Source organism: Rhipicephalus sanguineus, chromosome 11 (genome assembly GCF_013339695.2).
Source record: "Rhipicephalus sanguineus isolate Rsan-2018 chromosome 11, BIME_Rsan_1.4, whole genome shotgun sequence".
Classification (NCBI taxonomy): domain Eukaryota; kingdom Metazoa; phylum Arthropoda; class Arachnida; order Ixodida; family Ixodidae; genus Rhipicephalus; species Rhipicephalus sanguineus.
In genome coordinates this window covers 5,999,636-6,026,859 of record NC_051186.1, presented here as the reverse complement: position 1 = coordinate 6,026,859, position 27,224 = coordinate 5,999,636, and the positions used below count along the sequence as shown (strand labels likewise).

The window sequence follows — 27,224 nt, the reverse complement described above, 5'->3', positions numbered from 1 at the left end:
GGCCAGCTACAAATGACGTGACCCGCCGGACCCGAGTCGTAACAAACTGTTGGCAGCGGTGGGATGCCGCTAACCCGTGGTCGTAACACTATGCGACGCTTTCGCGCCTTGCGCCCGAGCATTGAAGAGAATGCCACCGCTCAGCCGGGGCTTTGTAACATTAGAACAATCTGTCATGATTTTATTTTGTTCTGCCCGGCCTGAAATTTACTTCATCGGCGACGCAAATACAGGTGGCAAGGAGTAAACATTTTATAGCACGATGTACCGCTCTTACTCTTAGAGGAAGCTTTGTTTCTTTCTTTGAAAACGAATAGTATCGCCGTTGCTCCGTATCAAAGCTGCTGTGAGTTGATGAGTGCGCAGAAGTGTCGAGTATTTTAGTTGTGCTGAGCCACGACCGCTAAAAAAGCTTCCCGACCTAGTTTTCGACTAACCTGCCTCACCTTGCTTTTCACACGGTAGCCTGCAGCGATCGCAGCGGCTTATAAGGCAGTGGACTCGAGCTCATTGAGAAGCCAGCTTTGAAGTTTGCCTCCTAACTTGATGTACCTGACCGGAGAGACTGTCAGGATCCACAGATTTTTGGACTAAGAAAACTGCCAACCTGCAAAAGATAGCGTCAGCTCCTAATAATGTTTATTTCTCTGGCTGCCTCTCTCTCAACAAGGTGTAGTTCAAAGAGAGTTGTATACCTGCAAAAAAAAAGCTCAACATCGTCATACTAGAACTGAAAGTATCTATTATACTGTCACGTGGTCGTGTCGTCAACGAAGACAGCAGTCGGCGTTTGCAGGATGAAACTGTTTATTTGGCCGAACTTGTGGCCGGAAAATGAGAACTAGGACTACAGCAATACACGCTGTACAATGATAGCGGCGAACAGGGCGTCGTCCGTCCATCAACTGACCAGCGGTCAAGCGCGTCGGCTTTTATACAGGCGCTATGGAACTTTCCAGCAATATCGCTGGTGGCGGCGTTATCTCTCGACAAAGCTGGAACATTCGCGTGCGGCGCGCAATCCTAACAAAACGATCTACTAAAATCGTGAAGCTTCTCGAACACTGCATCACGGCCAGCGTCGAGCGTTGATAACTGTCCTTGCTGGTCAAACTCGAACACATCAAAATAAAAGAAGGAGCGGGCGTGGCAATACGCATATGAATCCATCTCACAAGTTCCTATGGGTAGCCGCTGCCAATGTGATAGGCGGGCAGTCTTCTTGAATTACCTTCGTAATGACACACTGTCTGGCTACTCCAAAAAGTTTTAATTATTGTTCAGCATAGTAATGCACTGTTTACTGTGCACACTTCATTTTAACGCCGCGAATATTCGCAGACTTGTGCTGTCGCGTAACCAGCAGGCTATATTATGACACACCGAAAATTTTTGACGAGCAGTGAAAAAACAATTACCAACAATATGCTGTATTCCTAATAGTTTATTCTGTTGTTGTCTTTTTTTTCGACGGAGTCCTGCGTAAGTGGTCATTACGCTCTGGGTCACTGACCCGTCATTTGTTGCCTCGTGTTACGAGCAGGTGCTGCTTGTATAACCAAGAAAATTTTTCCCATTCGCTAACAGCTAACGACCTATACGGACCGAAACAATGCGGGGTAGTTTAACGTTATAATAGCCCACAATTTTTCAAAGAAAATTTGAGTTTACACAGTTTACGTAGGCGTATTTACTTAGAGGAGCCGGAGCGGAGGCGTAAAGGGCCACTTCACCGCATTTCCCACCACCTCTCGCCCAAGCTGGGAAAAGTAGGAGCGCAAGGAACGAGAACTAGTATATAAATTCGTAGTCATTCGTAATCTTATATACACAGCCACCTCAATGTGGTTTCCATAAAAATTAATCGACTGAACTTGGTCTTCTACTTCAGCAAGACTTTAACTTGCAGGGCTGTTACAGTAAAAAAAATAGAACTCGCATTATTCTGAAGAAGACTTCTGCAAAGCCCCTTGCTTTGTCAACCACATTTTTTGTTTAATAAGTGATAATTTAAGGTACTAGAGTCAAAGCAGGTTCTTCATACTCGTCGTATTGACAAAGCCAAACTAAGACTGTGAAGTTTGCAGATGCAATGCTGAGATGATGAACAGGGTAAATATGGCTGTACATTCTAAAATTGACGATGATTTTTCCGTAATGGTATTAAAAACTGCTGTGCGAGCGCGTATCGTCTCTTTTCGGCGTCTGCTAGACCGAAAGCTTCCAGAGAGCTTCCACGACTAAATTTTCCTGGAAGCTTCAGGCGGCCCTCGGGCTCCCCGCGGGTCGCCAGAACCGTCCAATCCGAGAAAAACAAACGCCAACCGGAAGTTCGCCGAGGGGGGGGGGGGGGGGAGGGAAGAAACTCGAGAAAAACTAGCGCACTCTGGCTGGCTCTGGCAGCCCGCGGGTAGCCAGAAGCGGAAAATCGAATAGCCCCAGTCGCTCTCATGTCAGGGTTGCCTTGACGACGCTGACGCTTGGCCTCCGCTTATCAAGCTCGAAGTTCTGTGTCATTTTTGCGTCGTTGGCGCCTGTTATCGGCTCCCCGCGCTCGTAGTTGGGGATCCATGCCCCAGCAACGACGCTTCATTTCAGCTTCCCTGGCTCTCAGCAAGGCACCTTCATGGCGTTGTTGGCGTTTGACCTCCGCTTTCCTGGCCTGACCACGTCGCGCGCGCGTGTGTGCCTGTGTGCACGTACGTGTGTGTGTAACAACAAACATTAATAAGTATGTTCAACAGTACGTATGCTCGTATATAGTATACATTATAGTACGTATGTTCAACATCAACACGCGTTCGGGCGCACTAACACTCTCCTTTTTATCCTTTATTACAGCAGAGGTGTTATGGTGAAGGTTTGCTGTGTGTGGCAGATTGAAAATAATCATCATCAGAGAAATGACACGCCCTCTATTCGTCCTCTTTTCATTGCCTTCCTCTTCTGATTCGCTTCCAGGTCACGTGCGACGATTTTTCCGACTTGAGATCCAATAAATCTGATGGCCGAGACCGTGAATACACAGAGACAGAGAAATAGAGAAAGAGAAAGAAAAAGAAAGAGCGATCGAAGAAGAGAAATTCATGGCGAAAAAGTTCTTCCCGAGATTCGAACCCGCGTCACCACGATCCGAAGGGGAGCATGATAACCACTCGGCTATCTAGGCACGCTAGGAGGGTATAGCATATCCTTGTAGTATATTATAGCAAGGGGGTGGCAAAGCAAGTGAGGGTAAGTGAAGGGGAAAGAAAGCGAAAGAGAAAAAAGAGGGAGAAAAATTATGGAAAACGAAAGAGCAAAAGATAGAAAGACACAGACACCCAGAAAAAGATATAGAAAAAGAGAGAAAGCATAGTCATGCAGTGTATAGTATAGCGAGGGGTGAGAAATAAACACGTAAAAGGGTAAAAGCCTCGCCGCACCAGGACCTGCAACTCCAGCAGCTCTGCAGCCATGCAGCCTTGCGTGACGTAGTATAAGCTCCTCTCGTTTCTTGCATGCGTGGTCAAGCGAGGTCGGCAATGCGGCTGGAACCGGTCACTCCTACTGTCGTAGAGAAAAAGTGTGCGGTCAGGGCTCCGTAGCTTAACAGACAAGCTAGCAAACATGGCAGGAGAAGCGTAAAGGAAATATTCGCCTGCGAAAACAAACAAACATGGGAGGTGAAATAGGCTGTTACACACTAAGAGACACTTCATATAAAGACTGAATTGTGTTGTGGCATGTAATAACATACAAAACTTGTGTGCCCGCGACATCTCACAAAGTAGAATATTTCTGCCTAATTACAATCTCTGCCTAATTAGTAGCATTGTGTCAATGTGAAGGGCATATTCTGCGAAACAATACTACTCGACTCGTAATCTCAGCATCACGCCATTCTCTCAATCCTCAACGCTTATTGTGCTCTTCGGTGGGCGTTACTTCGTGCAATGGAAGCGTGCTGGAAACCGTGTGCAACGCGCTACAATAGCTCGGAGATAGCATAGCTGAGGTGTTCCAAGGTTAGTGAGCAATAAAGCTTCTTATGGAGACAATTGCGCCCTCATTCGAAGGAATAACTAATCATCCCAACCTCAGGGGCGAGTGACCTGCTCAGATGCATCACGTGCCCAGCGTGTTCTCTGCGATGCCAGCCGCTGTCTTTTGCAATGAATGAGTTCTGGCTATGTGTCAGTTCCCACACTTCATAACTCATCTTAATCTTGGGAAGCTCGTACCTCGATCCAATTGCTGACGTTTGCCTGAGCAGCCGCGGTGGTAGAGTGGCTACGGTGCCCGGCTGGTGACCCGGAGGCACCGGCTTCGATCCCGGAGGCGCGGTGGTCGCGTTTTCCATGCAGGCGGAAATTCTAGCTTCCCCGTGCTTATTTTAATGAGCACCTCAACCCTTTCGTGCCCAAATTATTCTATTCTTTCGCTCTAGATAAACGATAAAGAAAATTGTTTCCATGTGCGCAATAGCAGTATGCAGTTCATTTTGTTCTAGTAAGACTCTGCGCATAAATTTTTAGCAGTTTCACTATGTTGTAGTAAGACAATTTAATTAGGTGGAAAAATTGTTCTGGGATGTGTTTTTACTGTATTATTACATGAAATATCTTCATTCAGCCTAATTTCATCGGTTTCTTAGGGTGCAAAAACATTCGCCCGAAGTTTCGTGGTTCTTTCAGCCGGCGCATGATCCTTCGCATTGTCTTGCTTGTTGGTTTTCCGTTTCAGAAATACACCGACATAACCATGAGCTGTTTTTCTGTAACAGCATGAGTAACCGGTATTAGTCAGACTGTAAACTATACACAGATGTAATACAAGAAAGGAACGCAGTTTATTGAGAGACCTTTGCTTTTACTGTTGTTGAGCATGTCCACAAAGTGAACTAGAACTTTCTTGTACCATATCGAAGCGTAGCAGTGAAATTCCCTTGAAATATAGAAAATGTCCAATCGGAACGTCATTATTACTGGTAACTACTGCGAAATCAACGCGTGACAAAACAGCATCAGCTTGATCCATTTTTAGCGCTTTCATAAAGGAACAGTTTTCGTTCTGGTTCACTTCTAAATACAAAACTCGGTTAAGCAAACAGATTCTTTTTTATTTGGTTCAAAATCTGAAGATAAATTTCAATCGCAAGACTAGTCTTGTTTATTTTAGGTGCTCCTCTGACTCCTTTTAAAATATGCCCAACGGGAACCTCGCTATATCTGAGCTGTATCTGAGCTGTCCATTAATTCTGTGTGGCTGTGTGCTCAGCAAAATTCCTGGTTGCTGATATGTCGATCAACGACTCAGGAATCGCGTAGTGATGTTCTAGGGCAGAACGAGAATGAATTTTTCGCCACTTGGCCAATTTCATTGCACTGAAATCTGCACAAGTTTCATTTTGGTTTCGTGCTGCAACGAAGTCAATGACAACATTATTTTTAACTATTAAACTTTTTCCACCTCATCGACTTTCTCAGAACAGATTTTCGATACAGTATATGGTCTACAAGAAAACTTTCGGAATAAGTAGTAATATGCAGCTACAAAAGCCGATAGTCTGCAATTAGCATAAACAAGTTTGTTCCCGGAGTAAAAAGTCCAAACGCCAACCTCTAGGTTATATCTAACGGCAGTTACTGTTAGTCCGCTTGTCATTATCGTGCTCTATGGATCATCACTGGTACCTAATCCATCCTCATGTTTTTCTCAAGGGGAACCTAGGCTTTGGGATCTAATGATACACAGGGTACACGTCAGTATTGGAGCTTTACTTCATAACTTCATAGATCTATGTAAAACATTCCATGACAAAACATTCCATGAGCATGACACCAAACATTTCCAATAAAAACAGTAGGGAGAGGAATGTGCGAAGCTTACAACGGGCTCGCATGTGCGCATAATATCTTGTGAAAGTTACAATAGTGTGCTCTAAATGAAGAGCAGCTGGGCAGCTTGTGTCTCCTCTTTAAATGCTGGGAGCATCGGGCAACTTCCTTGCAAAGCTGGTGGTCCTGCGCATTATTTTCTTCTCACATGGCAGTCGCTACAACAGGCAGCGGAGTGCTCACATAGGTGGGCAGTATACTCAGCCTCTAAGGTGGTAGGCCACTCAAAAAAAAAACTTTTAGGAGCCGCCAGCGTTGAAATAACTTTTTCTTCAAAACAAGCATGTCTTATTTAACCTACCCAGCGATTTATAGTGCAAAATATTGTTTATTTTTTGAGAGGTGATTTTTGTCAAAAATCGCACTAAAAGTGGTAGTCACGCCAACCGTTATAAGTGACTAATGGGTGGCCTAATTCAGTAAAGCTTTGGCATTTTGTAACTAAAGGTTGGAAATATGCAATGAACTAGGATAAAAATTATGCATTAAATATCAAGGAAGCAATGTTAAAAAAAACAAGAAGACAGGGAGAAAGAGCCAATTTAGACTGAATCTGTTTGCAAAATCAGCTGTGAATTCAAAAACATTCCATCTATTTCTTTTATTCTAGTTCATTCCACAGAGATATATGTTGTACACTATTATACACAATTTCGATTCGAAGTACACACCGCGAAAAAAAGTTATGAAAGTTTGCGTCACATGACTTGGAGCAAATTCTTATTTTGAGAAAAAACGCAAATAAACCTTTCAGAGCTTGCAAGAGGTGTGCGTTTTCCTTGTGGCAGTTTTTACAGATTTCAAAACAATTAGAAACACAAACTTAAATTTAATGACATCCTCTTATGTAACAATCAAAATAAAATTTATAAAGTATTTTGAATATCATTAGTATAGACGAAACAACGCTTACTTTCCAAAAAAAAAAAACACAATGTGGTTTCGGTTTTGCTATACAAGCATGGGGTATGGAAAACTTGCTGTAACTTGCAAACTAATGATGATAGCAGGATAATTTTTGTTGCAACAGATTTTTGAATGTTCGGGTGTGCACAAAAGACAAAAAAAATTAAAAATGACCTCGTTAAAAAATTTTGACTTTTCAGGGTGCCCTACCACCTTAAGAGTAAATCACGATACCCTGCTCCGTAATTGACGCAAGATTTAGTATTCCTTCCATAAGCCTCCTCAAGCGACACTGTTCTCAAACGACACAAAGAGCCCATTCATATGATTTCTCATCGCCACAAAAACTCTATTCTTATTCATCAATCTGACAATTCCCAAAGGGATGTCTTTTTTTGTTTTTGCATTGTCATTCGAATTATTAACACGCTTCATTCAGGAATACATTCCTGGAGATTTCAGCACGTGCGTTGAGTGGGCGCAGAGTTCAAAAAAAAAAAAGAAAAATATGGAAAGCCAACTTAGTAATATTTTATGCGAAACGCAACCACGCAGTTTTTCGGAGCATTTCCATGTGCGGTGCATTTCTTGGGGAGCTATTGAAAATTTTTCGCGAGGATATGTTCACAAAGACTTTTCTTGTCCTTTCCTAAGGATAATGCTACCAAATTGCGCGACTTCCGAAGACAAACATTCTAACAGTAATCCTTTGGTGCCCTACGTACAATATACGTACTATTTTACACCACTGTACACAACCACATTATGGTATTTTTCTATCATGCAATGGCCGCTGCGCTGATCGGACAGCTCCCGCAATATTTCCTCAGGAGAGTTATTGCTTGCATACGCTGCCGCTGAGGCACTGTGCGTTCGAATTCCTGACTCCAAGAGGAAGATATCCGCTATTGGTTTAAACTAGAATTTGAAAAGAACTACATACGTTATTAGAGTTTAGAAAGTGTCCCAACACGTTTGTATATTTTTTCCTTGTATGATGCTCGTGTTCAGCTTTATATATTACGAACACACAGAAAAGATAATGTGCTATAGCTGTACCAACGCGACCAAACATATGGTGTTTGTGGCAATTATTTGAGAGCATTGCGATGTGCAGAAGAGACTAAAACAGCGTGCTTCTGTTAGGCTTCCTGAACTGGTCTGGCCGGATTATCAAAACAAAGGCAGCCATGCAGAAACGCTAAAGCCATTATCAATTGAATTGGGACCAAGTGGGTGCTTTCATTGACACCATTTCTTGCATAGGCGATTGCGATTGGTTCACTGACCTTACGCCCATTGCTCTGACAGATAACATTGTGCCTTTTTTTTCTCTACCTATTGTCCTTTGCTGTATAAAAGCCGGCGCCTGGGACATGAGAAGCCACTTCTAGCTGATCTCTCCCATCATGAAAGCCTGCGTACTTCTGGCGCTCCTCGGCACTGCCTACGGTGAGTTATGAAGAAATGAGGCGCTAGGCGATCACGTTATTTCAACTTGAACTAGTGCATGAAACTGCTCTTTAAACATTGTTGTGAAGGCTACGAAAATTCTTGCTGCGTTTATTGAAAACAGTGTGCTTCAGCCTAACCCACATCGTTCAGTCGCTACCCTGCGAGAGCAGCATATGGCTGTGAAAAATTGTAGATCTTTCTCTTTTAGTCCAGTAATACGATTGCTCAGTGATCAGTTCAGTTCAGTTCTATAGTTGCTCTATTGCCGAACCATTCCATGAATTCCATTGAAGCAGTGATTTGTTATTATGAAGCTTCTCTATTTGGTGTGATTTTTGCAGCGGTCAGTCTTGCATGTTCACCCATGGAACGTTTCCTATTATATGAGATATCTGCACAAAAATATTTTCAACAAATACGGCACAGTTTTTTGCGACAAGTATCAACTTGCGGTGCAAGGTTTCCAACAAAATATCCGCAAGAATTCAGAACTTTAGGCGTAGAGGATCAATGAATGATAACTTTAATTATCGGTGTTTAGAGGCTAGCAGGGCGTGAGGATGGATGGGAATCCAACATTTCTTTGCTGCCGTTATAATTACATGTTCCTGTTGTGCTAGACTTTAACGTGGCAATAGACATCAGCTACGGGAGTGATTTGGAAAAGTAAGTTAGAAACCTTTGATTGGACGTAGAATACCGAGTAAATTGAGTCAAATGGAAGAGTTACAATTGCGCTTCGCAGGAAGAGCTCCAGTTGTCTCATTTGACAACAGCGCCAGTAACGAATAATAAAGAAAAATTCACCGACGCTTACGATACTGCCTAATGGAAATTGTGAGCGCAGCTTTTTAGACGTTCTTGCTTTCCGATAAGTTGAGACAAATGCTTCTGCTTCGGCGGCGCGCACCTCTGGATACTGGCGTCGGCAGCGTTGAGCCTCTGCTGCGGCACCTCGTTTAGCAGCAGTAGCAGACAACGTAATTCGACCAGTCGCGTCGCTCATTGTTCAGAAAGAGCTGGCTAAGACTATTTTGTATACAGGTGTACGGTTTACATTAAGAACAGAATGCCGTAAGTTGGGTGACTGAGGCGGACAATTTCCTGCAGCTCATTTCACATCAACTGCCGCAGATGGAGCGTAGCACGACTGCCTGTAAAACTGGGAGACCGCGGATGGCAGCGCGTGTAGTAGTAGTAGTAATACTTTATTTTGGTGGGTTTCAAGAGGTGGAGGCTCCCCGAATGGGGGCCATGGCTGAGTGGGCTCCTCCTGACAGGAGTCCATTGGCAGTAGCCGCCACCCGGGCGCGCGTGACCAGGGCCTTCTGGCTGGCCAGGTCCGAGCAGTCGAGCAGGGCCGCCTCCCAGTCCTCTCGGGTGGGATAGGGTAGTTTGGGGGGGGGGGGGGGTCTGGTGTTAATTGACACGCCCACACCATATGGAGGATGTCCGAGGACCCTTCCCCACAGTATGGGCACTTCTCTGAACACGCAGGGTCGAAATGTTTTTGAACTGCCGAGCACAGTATTGTTTTGGTGTACAGACGGTGGAGTATTCGTCCGTCCTCCTTCGTGAGCCCTTTGCAGGGTTTATGAAAAGTTGGATGCTCTAATTGGTAGTAGTTAATAATTTCTCTGAACGTGAAAATTGGATTGAAATCGGAGTCCGCATCGGAGTGAGGTGAGGGCGTGGCCCGGTAAGTAAGCCCGCAGGCCGCGGCGTTTGCCGCTTCATTACCCTCGAGACCAACGTGTGCGGGAGTCCATACTATCGTCCGGGGCGTAGGTGCTTCGGTGTAGTCGGTTTTGCAAAATTTTATACGCGAGGTATAGGGCGTATCCTCTTTCAATGTTTTTACAGGCTCCCCGTGAGTCATCGATGATGACTCTCGAATCCCGGTTAGCGGCTGCGAGAGCGATGGCCACTTCTTCCGCATGTGTTATATCTCGTGTTTTGAAAGTCATTCCGTTTATTACTGTATTCTGGTGGACTACCGCGACAGTGTACCATCCCCCGTGGTGTGGGCAGGAGGCGTCCACGGAAAAAACACCGTGTTTGTCCCCATAGTGGTGCGCCAGAGCTTTGGCTCTTGCTATGCGCCGACCACAAGGTTATCTCTTGTTATGTTGTTAGGAAGGGGGCGTACGCCAAGGGCGTGTCTCCAGGTTTCCGGGAGGCGCACTCGTTCTTCCTCTAGTGTTGGGTAATGAATGTGGAATCGGGAAAGAAGGCGGCTTCCCGATTGCGTTTTTGAGAGTCTCGTGTAATGGTTTGTTAGGTGAGCTTCCCTGAGTTCCTCGAAGGTGTTAGTCATTCCTAGGCCGAGTAGGCGCTGCGTGGATGTGTTAATCGGGAGGTCGAGGGCTCGCTTGTATATTTTTCGCAAAATTACCTCAATGGCATTTTTGTGGAATTTGCGAAGGTGTAGGTAGGGGGTCGAGTGCAAAACGCGGCTTGTTACGAAAACATGCGCTAGCCGCAAAGCGTCTTTGCACCATAGTCCGCCACGTTTGTTTAAAACCCGTCTAATCATGTGGCCTACTTGGTCGCTCACCTTCCGTAATTTGGTCAGTGTTGTGTCTATTTTCCGGTGTTTATGTATAAATAGACCTAGAATTCTGATCTCTTCACATTCGGGGATGGGTCCATTCGCTAGGGTAATTCAATATTAGTATTACACTTCCGTGTGGGAGGAATGTGTACAAACTCGGATTTTGTTGGGTAACATTGAAGGCCACAGCGGTGAGCGTAGGTTTCTACGATTTCCGCCGCGTTGTGTAGGTTGGCTTTAATTTCACCTACCGAACCGTGTTTTGCCCAAATGGTTATGTCGTCGGCATACAGCGCGTGCTGTACACCTTCGACTGTCTCCAACTGAGCTGGTAGTTCCATCATTGCAAGGTTGAAAAGTAAGGGTGAGGGGACTGCGCCCTGTGGTGTGCCCCGCGAGCCCAAGCGCGTGGGCGCGTTCCACAGCAGACGAGACACGATGGCGCGGATGGATGGATGGATGCTATGAGCGTCCCCTTTAAAACGGGGCGGTGACATGTCTGCCACCAGGCTCGAAGAGAAAAAAAAAAAAAAAAAAAAAGCTTCCTTGTTTCATGTTGGCCTAATACCTTATCTACATTGATTAAATCTATGTTATTATACCAAAAATATAAATTCACGGTCCATCTCTCTGCCTCTTAAGGCAGAATGACCTTATTTTTCCCCCATTATTTATTTTTGTTCTTTATCTCTACTTTTCTGCCACCAATACTCTAACCGTCTCTTACTTATTTCTATCGCGGACGTGTTCAGCTTTCCATTGTTGTCCCTAAAACCCAAGGCTTCATGTAGACTCGTGCCCACACGTATACCTGGGTGAATATCGCCACATTCAATCAGTACATGTTCCATCGTTTCCTTAGTTCCCCCGCAGCATGTACATTGTTCTTCTTCGTTACTAAATCTCGCTTTATAACTACGCGTTCTAAGGCAGCCCGACCTTGCTTCAAACAGTAAAGCGCTTCCCCTTGAATTATCATAAAACCTTTCCCTCCTTATTTCGTTTTTTCCTTTTCGGTAGTTACTCAGAGCCGGCTTCTTTTCCATCGCTGTCATCCAATAAGTCCTCTCCGCCTCTCTGACCTTCCGCTTAATGCTCCTTGTTGCCATATCGCCCGCACTGCCAGCCGTATACTTACTGGTGAGCCTCCTAGTTCTTTTTCTCCACTGCGTGTCAACGCTTTTTCTATACAAATACCTGAAAACCTTCTCTGCCCATCTACTCTCCTTCATTTTCCTCAGCCTCTCTTCGAATCTCATTTTGCTCTGCGCTTCCCTCACTTCAAAGCCTGTCCATCCCATATCACCCTTTACCGCCTCATTTGTCGTCTTCCCGTGAGCGCCCAACGCGAGGCGGCCCACCGTCCTTTGATTTACATCCATTCCTGATTGCACCTCTGACTTCATGCACACCACTGAGTTCCCAAATGTAAGCCCCGGAACCATCACACCCTTCCACAGCCCTCGAAGCACCTCGTACCTATTGTATCCCCATAAAGCTCTGTGCTTCATAATTGCAGCATTCCTCTTTCCCTTTGCTACCGATGCTTTCTCTTGTACCTCCATATATCTATCCCCCTCATTTACCCATACTCCGAGGTACTTGTACTCGCTTACCCTCGGTATTTTTTGGCCCTGTATTAATACCGTATGGTCTCCGTGATCATTGAATACCATCAATCCACATTTTGTTGCACTAAATCCTAGTCCTAGAGCCTCACACTCCCTTCCGCATATATCTGCCAGTCGCTGTATATCATCTTGACTGTCCGCAAATAAGACAATATCATCAGCATAAAATAGACCTGGAAGCTTCTGCTCAACCATCGCTCCGACCTGTTTGTGTGACAAATTAAATCCAATGTTGCTACCTTCTAGCGCTTTTTCCATCCTCGCCATGTACAGCATGAATAACAGCGGGGACAAAGGGCATCCCTGTCTCAGCCCCTTGCTAATTTCAACGCTGTCCTTGCTACTTATTCCTTCCCATTCTATACAAACTGTATTTCCTCGGTATATTTCCCTCAAAAGCTGTACACAGTCGTCACCTATGCCCACTTCCTTCAATATATCCCACAAAATTTCCTGATTAACGTTGTCATACGCCCCGGTGATATCTAGATAAGCTACGTATAAGGGCCTGTTTTCTATTTTAGATATTTCTATACACTGGGTAAGAACAAACAGATTATCGTCTAACCGCCTGTCGATTCGAAATCCATTCTGAAGTTCTCCCAAAATATCATTTTGTTCTACCCACGCTTCTATTTTTAATTTTACTGCCTGCATCGCCAACCTGTATAGCACCGATGTAATTGTTAGCGGTCTATACGAGCGAATGTTATCCTTTTCTCCCTTGCCTTTATAGATTAAGTTCATTCTACTTTTTCTCCAACTGTCTGGTATTTCCCTCTCCTGTAAGCACTTTTCTACGGCTTTCAGCAGTGCTTCTTTAGTGTTATGTCCGAGTTCGTTAATGAGGCTGACGGGAACCCCATCTAAGCCCGGAGTAGTGCGCTTAGGAATTTTTCCTTCGGCCTTCTTCCAATTGAAATTCTCTAGTACTACATCTTCGTCGGTTGCTCTCCTTTGCGTACTTTTACTCACCGGGGGAATCCCCTGTGGGACCTTTTTAAACGAATCGGCTGTTATCTTTCGGATGTAACCTAGCGCTTCATATCCTTCCAATTTATTTCCTCCTTCATCTACTATATGTTGTTGCATTGTGACAGACTTCCTACCCAGCGCTTTTAGGTGGCTCCAAAATATCCTAGGCGCGGCCTTCTTCTTTTCGCGAATCTCTGTCATCCAGCGTTCACTTTCACCTTTAATTTTTGCCTCGACTAATTTCTGCACAATGGATTTTTGCTCTAAATATATTTCCCATATTTGGTTGACTTCGTCCTGTGGCCGCTTCTCCTTTTTTGCCTTTCTGTGCTCCCGTGATGCCTGACGTCGCATCTCGATCGCTTCCCGGATTTCTTTGTTCCACCAACTTTTTGGCTTTTTCTTTCCTTTCCAACAAATAGTTTTTTCTCTATTTCCATTTCTTTCGTGATTACATGTAGCAGCTCACTATACTTCCAGTCTTTGCCTGGTAGTTCGTCTACTTTTTCCTCGACTCTTGCGGCTATATTTGTTATTTGTTTGTCATTTAGATACGAGCTGCCAAACTTTGATTCTATGTTCTTATTTTCAGTTTTATATCCCATTTGTAATATTATGCGTTTATGATCACTACCTAAGCTGTTAATGCCTTCTTCGTCTATTCTCATCTCTCTAAGTTTGTCATATATTCCTTCTGTCATGAGACAGTAATCAATGCTCGATTGCCTGTTTCTGACTTCCCACGTGATCTGCCCCTCACACTTAGGCCCCACGTTAACTATCTCAAGACTATGTTGCTCGCAGAGATCTAGCAATAACTTGCCATTGGTGTCTGAATATCCGTCAAGGTCATGAATGTGAGCGTTCATGTCCCCTAGAAGGATTATCTCGGCATCATGACCAAATTCTTTAATATCGGTGCTTATGCATTTCACTATCTCCAGATTCTTTTCTCTGCATTTATTGCCTGTCCACAAGTAAGCTACACCTAGCCACGTTTTCTTTCCACCTACTGTGCCCGAAACCCACATGTGCTCTGAACACGTTTGTTTCACTCTCTCCCATTTTGTTCTGCTATGAATTAGCATTCCAACCCCCCCACCGCTCCTTTCTGATGTGATCCTGTTACATCCTTCCCAAACATAATTTTCAATATGTGGTGGCTCTTCCAAGTCTCTAAGGTGTGTTTCTGTAACCGCATAAACACCTATCTGTTCCTTGTTTAACTGTCCCTCAATCTCTAACCATTTTGCCTTTTTTCTGCCACCCTGCATGTTAATGTAACTAATTGCAACACGCGCCTTCTCCCTTCTTTTACCTTTTCTCTGTTTTTTCGCTATACTACCTGTCAAAGAGTCCCCCTGGTTGTTTTCCTCATTACAAGCTACCATGGGCACCGAAGGGCCCGCGTGCCCCCCAAAAAAGCTACTGCGCGTCCTGCAAGACGCCAACCCACCTCATGGCCAAGCCTCCTATCGAAGTGTATTCCGTCTCTTCGAAAACCCCCCCACCTGTGCACCTCTCTGTTTATTTCCACTACCTCGATGCCTTTCTCTCTACTCATCTGCCATATCTGTTTGTTTGCGTCGACAACCGCTCTTTGCAGGTTGCCGTCACGCACCGGTACCTCCGGTATTGTGCATACCACTATCTGCACCTCAGGGGAAATGGCGCGCATGTCATCGACCCCTTTCGCCAATGTGGTCGCTAGTTCGGCTGATTCGTTACTCAAGACGTCGTTTAGACCTCCCGCGATTATCACGAGGTTACGTCCATTAGACTTAGCTGCGAGTTTTGCGTTAGCTTGTCTCATCACTGATCCCAGCCTATGGCCCGGGAACTTTCCTATTAAAACTCGTTTGTCGCCTCTCACCCTTTCCTTGACTGCTTCTGCGCATGTAGCTAAATTCGAGTCCCCGGCGATTATCACGTGATCCGACTTTTCTGGTGGACTCTCCCGCACCTGGCCACTGCACCTGTTACTAGCGCGTGCTACTGCTGTTGTTTTGTCCCCTCCCGTTCCCAAGACTACTTCGCGGAAGGTGGGTCCTGTGTCCCTTGCACCTGTCTTTTCCAAACCTGTTTCCCCCTTCGCGCCTACCACTGTGGGGGTCGATGCCCCATTTTTCCCGCTGTCGCCTGCTTCCCTGTTCCCCGTGGCTACATTTGCTGGCATGGCTACCTTTGCCAATCCCTCCTCGGCTGACTTAAGCCTTTCCGCCATAGCCATCGTTTTTTCCCGCTCTGTCGCTACCGCTTTCTCCAGCTCGGAGATTCTCACCTTGAGCTCATTCTGGGCGGCCATCATTATTTCCATCTTCGCCTCTAACTCGCATTGCTTACACTTGGCGTCAGCTCTCTCTGTCGTCTCATCCTCACAAACCTCTATTTTCCGCCCCATTCCGCATCCTGAACACTTTACGGTCTTTTTGACCATGGCTATAGAGCATTCACGCGGCAGATTAGATACACTTAAAGCCAAATGATATCACAAAACTCCGCAAGTATGTTACACTTCAAAGCACCTGTGCACCTTTCAGCCACGTGGTGGCAAAAAAACAAATATTAAAAAAAAAAACACCCGAAGCGACTGTCACACCACTTTGTACCAACAGCACAAAGTTGTAAGCTCTATTAAGCTGCAATCTAGTGGCTTAACTAAAGAAACAAGCTCGAATCATGCAAAAGAAAAAAAAAGAACTTATCTGACGCTGTCATTCCGGAGCCCACGAAAAACACGTCCGTCCTCTAGCAGCACCACTACACAGCACTACTACACTACATGCTGTAGCGCCGCGCGTGGCCGCCGCGGTACCTGTCGTCTCGCCTCTGTCCTTCCCTCCTCTTCGTGCCATCCTCGCTATCGCCGTCTTTAATCCTCGGCTGCGCTCCGCGTTCGCTCTCTTTCGTCCTCCTTCGCTCCATCGGTTAAGCCAATGGCGACATCGCACAACGTAGGAACGGACGCCTAAGGGCTGCGCTCTAAAAGTTAATTTAGTCAATTTATTATATAACCCTCTCACTTTATGTCTCTGGTCATGTAAAAATGTATGCCGTAAGAGCAAGTACAAATCAGGAAGCGAACAAATACTGCTTTTTTTACTGGTATTTTCGAAGACCTTTGTTGAAGCACTCGATGCGTGGCCTTTTCTATGCACATTTAATATCTCTCTAAAAGTACGTTGTTTGAAACTGTCATTCTTATTTTAGGCTGTAATCGAGATTTGAGGTAGTATGTTCTTTTCTCCCCTAGACGTGCAATAGGTAATACTCTCAGAAAGCCACATTCCCTGCGAAGAATCAATTAAAATATTTTCATTTGAAAAGTAAGTCTCCATAAACTCTCATGTTTTGCCGTGGTAGATATGTACACCAATAAGCCTATGTGCATTTTACGAAGCAGCCAAAGATTGCATAGCAGCAAGCCAGCTTTTGGTCTGAGCTGTTGGTACGTTGCGTAAATATAGAGTGATAAGCAACATATTTATCATGCACGCTGCACAATTGCCGTATCTTTGACGGCTCTTATGAGGAGCTTGGTTTAAATGTCCCTTTCGTCACGCACAATGTACAGGCGGCAGCAAAATAATACGGGCCACTGCTACGGGAAAGCTGACGCCACAGAAATGCCCTCGACACAAGACGCCTCGCCGCTAGACGGCGCAAACGCTAATTTCCGCAGGGGCTCGCGTAGTCACTAATGCCTTGTGTTGGATTGTACCTCTAAAACACACTACAGAACTCGCACAACAAACGGCCTTCTTCCGACGGCATTTGTTCGTTTTCGAGAATATAACTTTTAATTATGTTAGAAATGCAGAAGTGGCTATGGTATTACAAACTTTAGTCAGGTCCTCACGGCCAACCCTTAGGTAGACTTAGGCGGCTCCCAAGTCGTCAAAGTTAGAATAAACTTTACCGCCGTATCGTGTGCCTTCTGGACTACCTGTACTTGATTTAAAGACAACTCCGCTGCAAAGGACTCGTCACCGCCAGTCACGTTTGTCGTCACAGCCTTTGAAAGAAACAGGACACTTCCAAATCATGTGATCCAGAGTAATGATGCCATTACACTTCTCGCAATTCATTTGTGCCTCTATTTCTTGATATATCTTGCAATAAAGTTGGCATTCGGATAAGTTCATGCATCTAATAATATCAGAGTCGCCGCTTAGCGTGTGGCAGTGGGGATTCCCTTCTGTTCAAGTAGTAATGCTTGGAGGCTTCATTTTATGTAAGTAATTCGTTCCTGCTCTCCTCGTGCACATTATTGGGACCTGGTCGCGTAGTGCACGGATACGAAGTCCACGCGCAGCTTCGTTAGCCATCTTGTTTCAATTACTCCGAGATTTCAGAAGCGCGTGATGTTATTTTGTTTCGCTGCGGTTCAATAAAGCGGCTGCAACTTTATCTTGTTTTTCAGCGGCAGCGACTTTGAGTCCCCTGTGTGAATTGGAGCTGGACAAAGGCGAATGCGGGCGTAGCCAGCAGAAGTGGGGGTTCAACAACTCCACTGGCAAATGCGAGCTGTTCTCCTACAGTGGCTGTGGCGGCAATGACAACAGATTTGATGAGAAGTACGCTTGCGAGCGCGCATGCATTGATGCACAAGGTGAGTATATGCATTAGAAGGTTCTTTTACGGGTACACTTATACAGGCACACCCACAGAGGCACAAGCCTGACCGAAACTTCGCAAAAAGTGTAGTCTATGTATGTGTGTGTGGTTATCAGTTTATATTTCATAATCATCACCCAGCACCTGGAGTGCCATGCCAGGAGAATAGCCAGGCAAACATCTCGAGCTTTTCATTAAACATTTCTCTCTCTCTCTCACAGAGGAGATGGGCAATCATTTATTCGCAGTTGCAGGTCTCGCACGTAAAGTTGTTAGCCATTCCGATCCGACAGGAGTAGGCGCTCGAAAAGGACATGCTTAAATACAGGTGGCAGATAAGCTTCTCTCAGCTCGAAATATTTCTAACGGGAGACAGAGCTGGAGATCAGGATCTAAGCTACAATGCGCTAGACACACTTGACAATCACCCTTTCTCGGAAGAAAGAGTCCTGGGACAGTGGTCGAGCCCACTTTTAGCAGAGAAGTGGTTGAAAGTTTTGTGGCGCTTTCAAACGACGATTGAGATATGAGACATATTTGAAAACAGTGTCGCAATCTACTTTCTATTGTGTTTGTTTTTGTTTCCTATCCTCTAGCCTTCTTTCTATTATCTTTCCTTCCCACTTTTCCTCAGCACAGGTTAGACAGCCGGTTTAAAAACTGGCTAACCGCCCGGTATTTTAGCGTGCTTCTTCACTCCGTCTACATGCTTTAGACGAAGAGAATACACTACGATAGTCATAATAATATAGCTTTTATGTATAGCAAAAAACGTTTTTGGCAAAGGTGGACCAATTCCGAACGGAAGGTACGGCAGTCGCATATTCAAAACCTCATGAACAGGGGGTACCAGAAGTTATCCAGCCAGGAAATGATGTTTATTACCAAATGAAAACAAAAATAATTGTCGAAAGAAATTACCCCTTCTGTTTTCATGGGCATTTTAACGTACACGTATCAGCAATGGCATCAACGCAGAAGAGAGCCTCGTTAGATTCAAGAGTACACTGTAAAAAAATTTTTGTCAAAATGACGGGAAATATCCTGGCAGCTCTATTTCCAAGCATATGGCCGTCAAAATGACGGCAGGCCGTCATTTTCAAATGATGGTAATATTTTATCATTTTGATGTCTTTCCCGTCAATTCAAAATACAAGCAAACCGTCAAATTGATAAAATGTAACAATCAAAATAACTGAAGGTCGTCATTTGCAAATGACAGTGTTCTTTCATTTTGACGTCTTTTTCATGAACTCAAAACACAACCGACCTGTCAGATTGATAACATTTCACCGTCATTTGCAAATGACGGTGTTTTTTTCATTTTGACATCTTTTTCGTGAACTCAAAATAAAACTGACCTGTACGTCTTTTTGTCAATGCTATTATGAGACCATCAATGTAGCATTTTCTCTGCGAGGTGACAAGAGGCTCTCAACATGAAATGCAGCTGCATTGTTAGTATGATGACCCAAGAGATCAAGTGTATTCTGTGTCACTATGAACTGTAGAGTGGTCTACCTCACCATGCGACCATCACTCGACATGGGTAGTGCCTAATAAAATATGCAACGAAAGCTTTTGTCAATACTTGCACATTTATTATTCAAAGCGCTTTGATAAGGCTGAGCACCCTTGGTCCTATTCCGCTCCCTTCTCTTTTACCCCGCCTTTTGGTCCGGTTGATCTGTCCAATGTACCTGGAGTAAACAAAAAGAGAATGACAGAATAAATCCATGCGCCATAAACTACGCCAATCACATATTCGGGTATCAGATGTGAAACGCCGGAAATGTATAAACTATGCTGCATTGTGTGAGAGACACTGTATGATGAAATCAAAGGACACCAGATAGAAATGCTGAGCAGCAAATGTGACCATATTTGTCGCATGCTGAACTAGCTACATGTATATGCTCTGATGCACAATGTTCCCAAGTAAGCATGGAGTGTAACAACAAATATAAAATGTAAAAAGAGCCCACAGTTGCACAAACAACCCGTGTATTATTTCTAGTAAGAGAAATAGCTGCTCATAATGTAGAGGGATAAACACATACTCTAAACCGTAATTCTGCAAGGTCATTTTGCTTCACTTCAGGAGCTCTGCCATGAATCGCATCTAGACCACTAAGTTCCAGTATAGGCTACATGCGCACTTGTGGCAGCCGTCCACTTTTACAAACCTCATCATCATGCCCTGAAATTTGTTAAACATCAACACTGGTGAAATCTTGACCTGCACTGCTAGGTGCAGCAAGATCTTCCTCACATTGTGCCACACTCTGTCTTGGACACACAATGGAATGCTGCCATGAAAGCGACTTACATGAGACGTGAATGATTTTGCACTTGAAAACACTTTTTTACAGTTCACAAAACAACAGGCAGTGGCAACACTAGAAGAAATATGCTTCTTAACGTGCCCAACATCTTTAAAAAAAAAAAAAAGAAAACTTGACATCATGAAATATATGAGGACATCTAAATTCTTGTCCAGATGACACAGGAGCAACATCATCTCCTACATGACTGCGTGAAACATGCACACGCAGTGCATTAAATGTTTTGAAATGTTTCGAGCAGCCCTGGTTTACACATGCTAATTAACATTATGAACGTTTGAATGAACTCTGTAGTGTCTTTCATATTTGGACAAGTTCTGCACTGCAGTCTCACAAATGTGACAAGAAATCATGACACTGAGATGTGTTTCCATGAAATATACTTTAGAAGTATGCGCCTATGAGCTGACTTCGCTGACGAGGCAACGTGTTGCAGCTGTGGCTTGGGTGCATGGGGTGAGTAGGCCTGCACATTAAATTTGAGGTATTAGTTCAGAGGACCCTATTTAGGGTCTGATTTGTCGTTACAAACGACACACGTGTCCTCAGAAATTTTAAAACACGGAGACAATAAATTCCAGAGATATTCAATACATACGTCGCTTCGCGGAGCGTTAAAGTTGCAGTGACATCCACGGCCAAGTATGCTTGAGGTTGATATACGGCTATGCCAGAAGGCTTATGCGCTGACAGTGGGGCAATACGTCGCAGCTGTGGCGTGGGTGCATGTAGGCAGTTGGCCTGCACATTAAACTTGAGGTACTAATTCAGAACACCCCATTTAGGGTCTGGTCTTTCTTTACAAATGATACACACATGTCCTCAGCAATGTTAAAACACGCAGAAAAAAAATTTCGAGATACTGAGTACATACCTCGCTTGGTCGAGTGCCATAGTTGCAGTGATATCCACAGCCAAATATGATTGAGGTTGACCTTTCAGACCTGTCCTGTGAACCTGAAATGATTGGAGCGACTAGCAGTCAGTCAATCACATCCATTCGATAGTTACATGCAGTAACTGGCATACTAACTTGCAAGCACTTGACAAATCCCTTAGCCTCCTCCTCACCCTGCTGTGTTTTAAATCCTTACACATGTCGAGAATATTGCAATTTAATCCAGTTTCTCCATTTTTACGCAGTGACAGCTGCTCGTTTGATAGGCGGTACTTTTAAATTTTCTATGAAAAAATTCAAAGTCGGGGCACGCGCGTGGATGCTCTTGGTGTAATGCTTCTCAAGACAAACTCCGTCTTTCGCGTCTTGGTCTTTTTTTTTTTTTCGCAATGCTTCAGCGCTCCCGTTCAGGGGCGTAGCCAGGGGGTGGCAGTGGCACACCGGGCCCGTGCCCTCCCCGAAATTCTTTTGCATACAGAGCGAAAAATGACCATTTCAAGGAGGTGCCCCCAACCCCCGAAATTAAGGCGGTGCGCCCTCCCCCCCCCCCTCCCCTCCCCTTGAAAAAATTTCTGGCTACGCCCCTGCTCCCGTTTGCATGTTGCAAGGTCACTTTCGATTGCGATTCGTGAATCAGAATAGAGCTGGCCAATCGCTATCGGATACCAACGTCTGCATCCTTTGCCGGGAAACGATCAAGAAACAGAGAGAGTAAATTGCACAAGAGATGCAGTTTTAAGCCACACTACAAGACAAAAAAAAACTATTAATTTATAGTTGACGTATACTTTTACGAATTAGCGACTATAGCATCCACATTATGCAAGTCGTCAGAGTTGCAGATGATCATGATCAGCATTAGCGCATGTATACGAACGAACAGATGAAAAGCGAAAAGAAACAACTAAATAAAGTCTTATACTAATTGCTCTGAACGTAATCGGCCGTACATGGCGCACTAGAGTTCCTCCACTCGATCCCAGTCCTCGCACCGTTAACCACTTTCAATCGCCATCGAAAGTGCACGAAAAGTGCACTATACTCAAAAACACGCGCCAATATTCCTGGAACGTTTGAGCTTTTTTTTTTTTCACTGGTACATTTTTATTCATTTTTTTTCTTCTTTTATCACACTAGATGCAAGCTGACGCTTGAAAATTGCTGCACGTGGTTCAGCCTCGGCGCGAAAGCACATCGCTCAAATGCATACCGCAAAAAGCAGAAGAGACGCGCGATGGGAGTCGCCTCCACAACGCGCGAAAACTAGAGCTTACTTCTTTGCTACACGCAAACGAAGTGCCTTATTAAACAGTGCACAGCCGAAGGTGTAAACAGACGAAAGTAGTATATAAGTAGAACAGTACACTCACCTTTACCCGTGCACTCGACTTGAGGCTGCAGCTCCAAAGCACACACGCGCGTTGCACAGGCACTCGCACGCCACGCAAAAAAAAAGACAAAATGGCGCACCAAACCGACATGGAAGAAGCAGAAGAAGCACGTTGGAATGTACCGGCGTACCGGCAGTACTCGCTCCCTCAGCTCTTTCTCTCTCTCTCTGGCGCGGTGGCGCCTCTGCTGCCTCTGCCTCTGCCTCCTCCACTCTTTCTCCTGGAGAGGTAACCGCTGAGAGAGCAACGTGTCACGTGACGTACGGTAGCCAACCGAGGCGCGCTGGAACTTTCTCTCTCTCTTTTCTCTCGTCTCTCTTTCTCTCCGCTCGCTCGTTGACAAGAGAGTCGCCGTCTTTCCCGTTTGACGCCGACGGCTCGTCAAAATAGATAGAGAGATCGCTGTCAAAATGATGGCTCGTTTTAACAGTGTAAGTCAGGCGTGCTTTAGTAAACTTTATAGAGCGCTTCGAGATATAAATCGTTTGTCTACACGTATTTTGCTAATATCTCCGAAAAAAGCCTATTACCGAACCTAGCATACGAGCATGCTTGTTGAATGGTCATGCTTTGTGTTCGAAAAATAGAATTCTGCGTACGATGATAGTCTTCATAGCCGTGTGCAAATAATTTGCTCGCACACACTCGACACTCTTACCTTTACTATGGTCTTAAATTGATGCGTTCTATTATATGTGCTTATTTTTTTTTTTACGCAGCGGGGATGCACAGCGTCTGTTTTCGGCCTCCTCAGCGTGGTCCATGCGTGGGGAGTTTTCAGCGATACTACTATGACAACAGCACGCAGTCTTGTCACCCCTTTGTCTACGGAGGCTGCCAAAGCAACGGCAACAACTTCGAATCATACGTTTCTTGCATGAAAGTTTGCAAACTTCCTTAACTCGTGCAGTCATTGATGTAGTTTTTGTAGGCATGATGCACAAGTCGTACGGAGACCGGCTTGGTTTCCTGCAATAAAATTATGTTCCTGAAGTGTTCTTCGTTGTGTTACTGTACACGGAACACAAAGCTATAGATGTATCGCAAAAAAAAGCTGCAGCCATTTTACTTTGTGAATGTCGTTAAGAGCGAAGCTGACGCATGCACTTCCGTCGCTACAGTCGTCGCATTTCATCGTAAACTCGCTGTTCCTCAGTCGTTCTCAGAATGCGTGGAGCAGGGCTACGCAGCAGGGCTGGGCAAAGATACATTGAAATTGAACCGCGATACGATACACGATAATGGGGCAAGAGGTATTTGAGATACAGGTACAAGATACATCCAGAAATATTGTACCTATACGATACTACATCCGATACGATACTTCTCAATTGTATCCTAAGAAACTGATACCCGTGTCGCACGGGCGCTTGAACGTCCTTCCAACCGACAGTCTATGGGATCAATGGTAAAGCACGAGCTGCTACACGGGACGTTTCGAACGCCGTCGAGTCAATAGTCTATCGAGCCAACGGAGCACCCCACAACTCCATCGAAACATCGATGCCCCTTGAGCAACAGAAGCGGAAACAGCGGGAACGTGCCCTCTCGTTCACAGTGTGGTCGTACTCAGGAATAGAAAAAAGAATTTTAAGCAGTGTGCTTAAAAAGCAGTAATTGCGAGCGGTATGACTTATTAAAGACGATAGTCGTTCTTGGGGAACTTAAACGCAGAAATTTTTTGTCTGTCCGTCTGTCTGTTTGTCTGTCTGTCACCCGTTTCAGCCTCCTGGCAAAAGCTGAACCACTTGCCCAAGGGCCAGCCATCTTCAACTGGTTTTTAGGTTCATGCTTGTCTACATTGTCGATCAAAAAGCAAACATTACGCATAACTGAGGCGCAACATCACTACGTAAGTATTAGGTAGTGTGTCCCTTTAGCAGAAAATACATAGATACGTAATTCTAAAGACCCTAGTTTCTTAAGCTGCGCTTAAAATGGCGGCTGCGCTGAAAATGTGGCTGCGTTGAAAATTCAAGGCGGCGACGAACGCCCTCTGCCACGGAAGAAGGAAACACTCTGTACAAGCTCATGTTTCCCGACGTATGCCAGATGGCGCTGATATCTCACGCAGCGCTTGTCTATCGTCTTTCGGCGGGATTTGCAGCGTAGCACGCAGATACTCTGCCAATTTTTAATGAAGTATTCCTGCCAAATGTGCGAACTGCAGATATTCTTCACAACAGCGACGTGCAGGCTGTCTCTCCGTGGCTCGCTCGCCGCAGTGTTGCTGCTGAACAACTTAAACTCAAAATATGTATTAGTAACTATGCGAAAATAGTTTTAAAAAATGTTTAAACAAAACATCAGACATATTTATTGCTTTAAAGCGAATTTATATTATTTAACTTTGGGCGACATGAATACGAAAATAAATATCCGCAGCGCCCCACAATTTTCTGCGGGAAACGCCTGAACCACTTAACGGCTATTCAATATCGCCCTGTAGCAGCGCGACAACTCTATCGAGTGAATAGGGTTGTGGCGTTTCGATGGCCATCGACTCCATGGCCTTACAAAAGTGCCCATGTGACACAGGTATTACACACATTTGCAAATTTTCTATTATAGATCTATTATATATTGACGCAGCAAATACATTTGTACAAAAGTGTTTATTTTAAATTGTCTTAACTGCAACACACTTTCTTTAATTTTATTGAAATATATGTTTGTATCCCGAAAGTTCGCTTTTTCTTCCTCAAAGTCTATTTTCATTCGGAGCCTGGTTCGGATTCGTTTGGCTGCTTAACATGGCACCTCTTTATACGTTGAGCTGTCAGTGGCTTTTGCTTGACACTTTTGCAATTCATGGTTGTCACTGCTCTACTTGGCGACGAGTCACCGGGCTGCCATCTACTTGCAAGAACGTCGTGAAGAAGCCACGATGGCTAAATGCCGCTGCGCAGTTTTAGCTTGTACGAAAGCGTACTACCGTTTTCGTAATACCGCATCACCCGACAGGTCAAGAGCAGCAGTAGAGCTGGTAGCGATATTTTTTCTGACGCATCGTGTGAAGACGATAACTTCCGAGTCTGCGCTCGCAATTCATTGATGACTTAAAATTGAAATGATTTTTCATATTCCACTTTGGCGTAAAGCGTCCCTTAGCAACATATTCACTAACGTTCAATCTTTTACCATTTCTTCGTTGAGAGGTCTTGTACCACCCAGAAACGCCTCAGACGTATCCCACAAATCGTCGCAAGATATCACTGCTATTCACGCTATTGCCACTTCTTGCTGTGCTTACCTCCCTATTTTAACAGTAAAAAAAAAAAAGAGAGAGAGATTTTACAATGACCTAAAAAAAGAAAACGAATATATCTAAGTCAAATAGCAGGGCTGTTTGGTATTAAACAGTCAGAGTGAATAAGTGTAGATTGTGTACAAGTGTACAAGTAGAACCAAATATTTAAAAAACAAGTGGTTAACCTCGATTGAATGAAATTGATGGCATATGGTTTACCGTGATGTGGCGCCGTTGTAGTATTTTCTATATAGCGCTCAATTGGTCAATTAAATAAATTGTTAGTAAATAATTAGTTAGGCTAATATTATTAGATTAGTTAGATGATTTCAACTTTGTCCTCAACATCGTCTCGACATAACAATTAAGAAAAATTGATGAACGCTTAAGCTCCGCCTTTAAGGGTTGAACGCGATAGCGATATCCTACCCCTAGTGCGTACTTCGACCACTGTTACCAGTGTTTAACAGAATGCGTGCACTAAGGTGTGTGCTGTATATAATGGGTAGCATGCTTTAAACCCGGAGCAATTATGCGCGAAAAACTTTTTCGAAGTTGCGATGCACCCACTACGTGGTCTTAAGGGAATACGCGCAGTAATGTGTGTGCCTTTTGTAATGGGTGGCTGTCTTTAAACCACTAAGTCGTTATGATATTGACATGGTGTGACACCCGATGGCAATGTACGCTTGTACCACGCAATATTACTGCGATATTACATCTCGTACTGTGACACCTGTATACAGGACGCGTATTTTTGGGAAGCATGAAAGTTACTTTCAGTGCAGCTCCAAGCAGAGGCGTGGCTGTGTGGTAGAACACCTGCTTGCCACGCATACGGCCTGGGTTCGATTCTCACTTGGACCCAACATTTTTATTATTTATTTTATTTGCAGCTTTTTAGATTTTTCGGTCACGTACAAGATGATGATTTTTCGCTCACAACCAACGGTGCCGACGCCGACGGCGGAATTTCTGCGATACGAGCTCTTTCACGCTATCGCGTTAATAAAGCATAGAAGGAATTTAGGAGCAGTCTATAAAAGACATATTGCAGTAAACAGACAAGTAAAGACTATACTGAGGCCTAGGTGATGTGTGAGATGCCGGCGGAGGACAGCATAGATAGCACTTGTGCTAACAATCAAATTAACATTAAAAGAACTTTTTGGACAACTTAGTAGGAAAAACAAAGATACAGTTGCCATAATACTTTCTGTTACGTAAATGCTTGTTCTATTGCATTTAGCATTAGCACCGGTGGTGCGACGGTTGTTAGAATCTCATTTGCATAAAACTAAGTCTCATCGTGTGTGAGTAAAG

At 44.5% G+C, this 27,224-nt stretch overlaps 1 protein-coding gene across 1 annotated transcript; it reads left to right on the top strand.

Moving 5' to 3' along the window:
• The first annotated feature begins 8,171 nt into the window (after positions 1 to 8,171).
• On the top strand, positions 8,172 to 23,609 carry LOC119373211 (boophilin-H2-like). The gene is made up of 3 exons (XM_037643217.2): positions 8,172 to 8,237; positions 17,824 to 18,012; positions 23,371 to 23,609. Exons 1-3 carry the CDS (start codon positions 8,195 to 8,197, stop codon positions 23,550 to 23,552), a joined length of 414 nt encoding a protein of 137 aa, XP_037499145.1. The 5' UTR covers positions 8,172 to 8,194; the 3' UTR covers positions 23,553 to 23,609.
• The last annotated feature ends 3,615 nt before the right edge of the window (positions 23,610 to 27,224 follow it).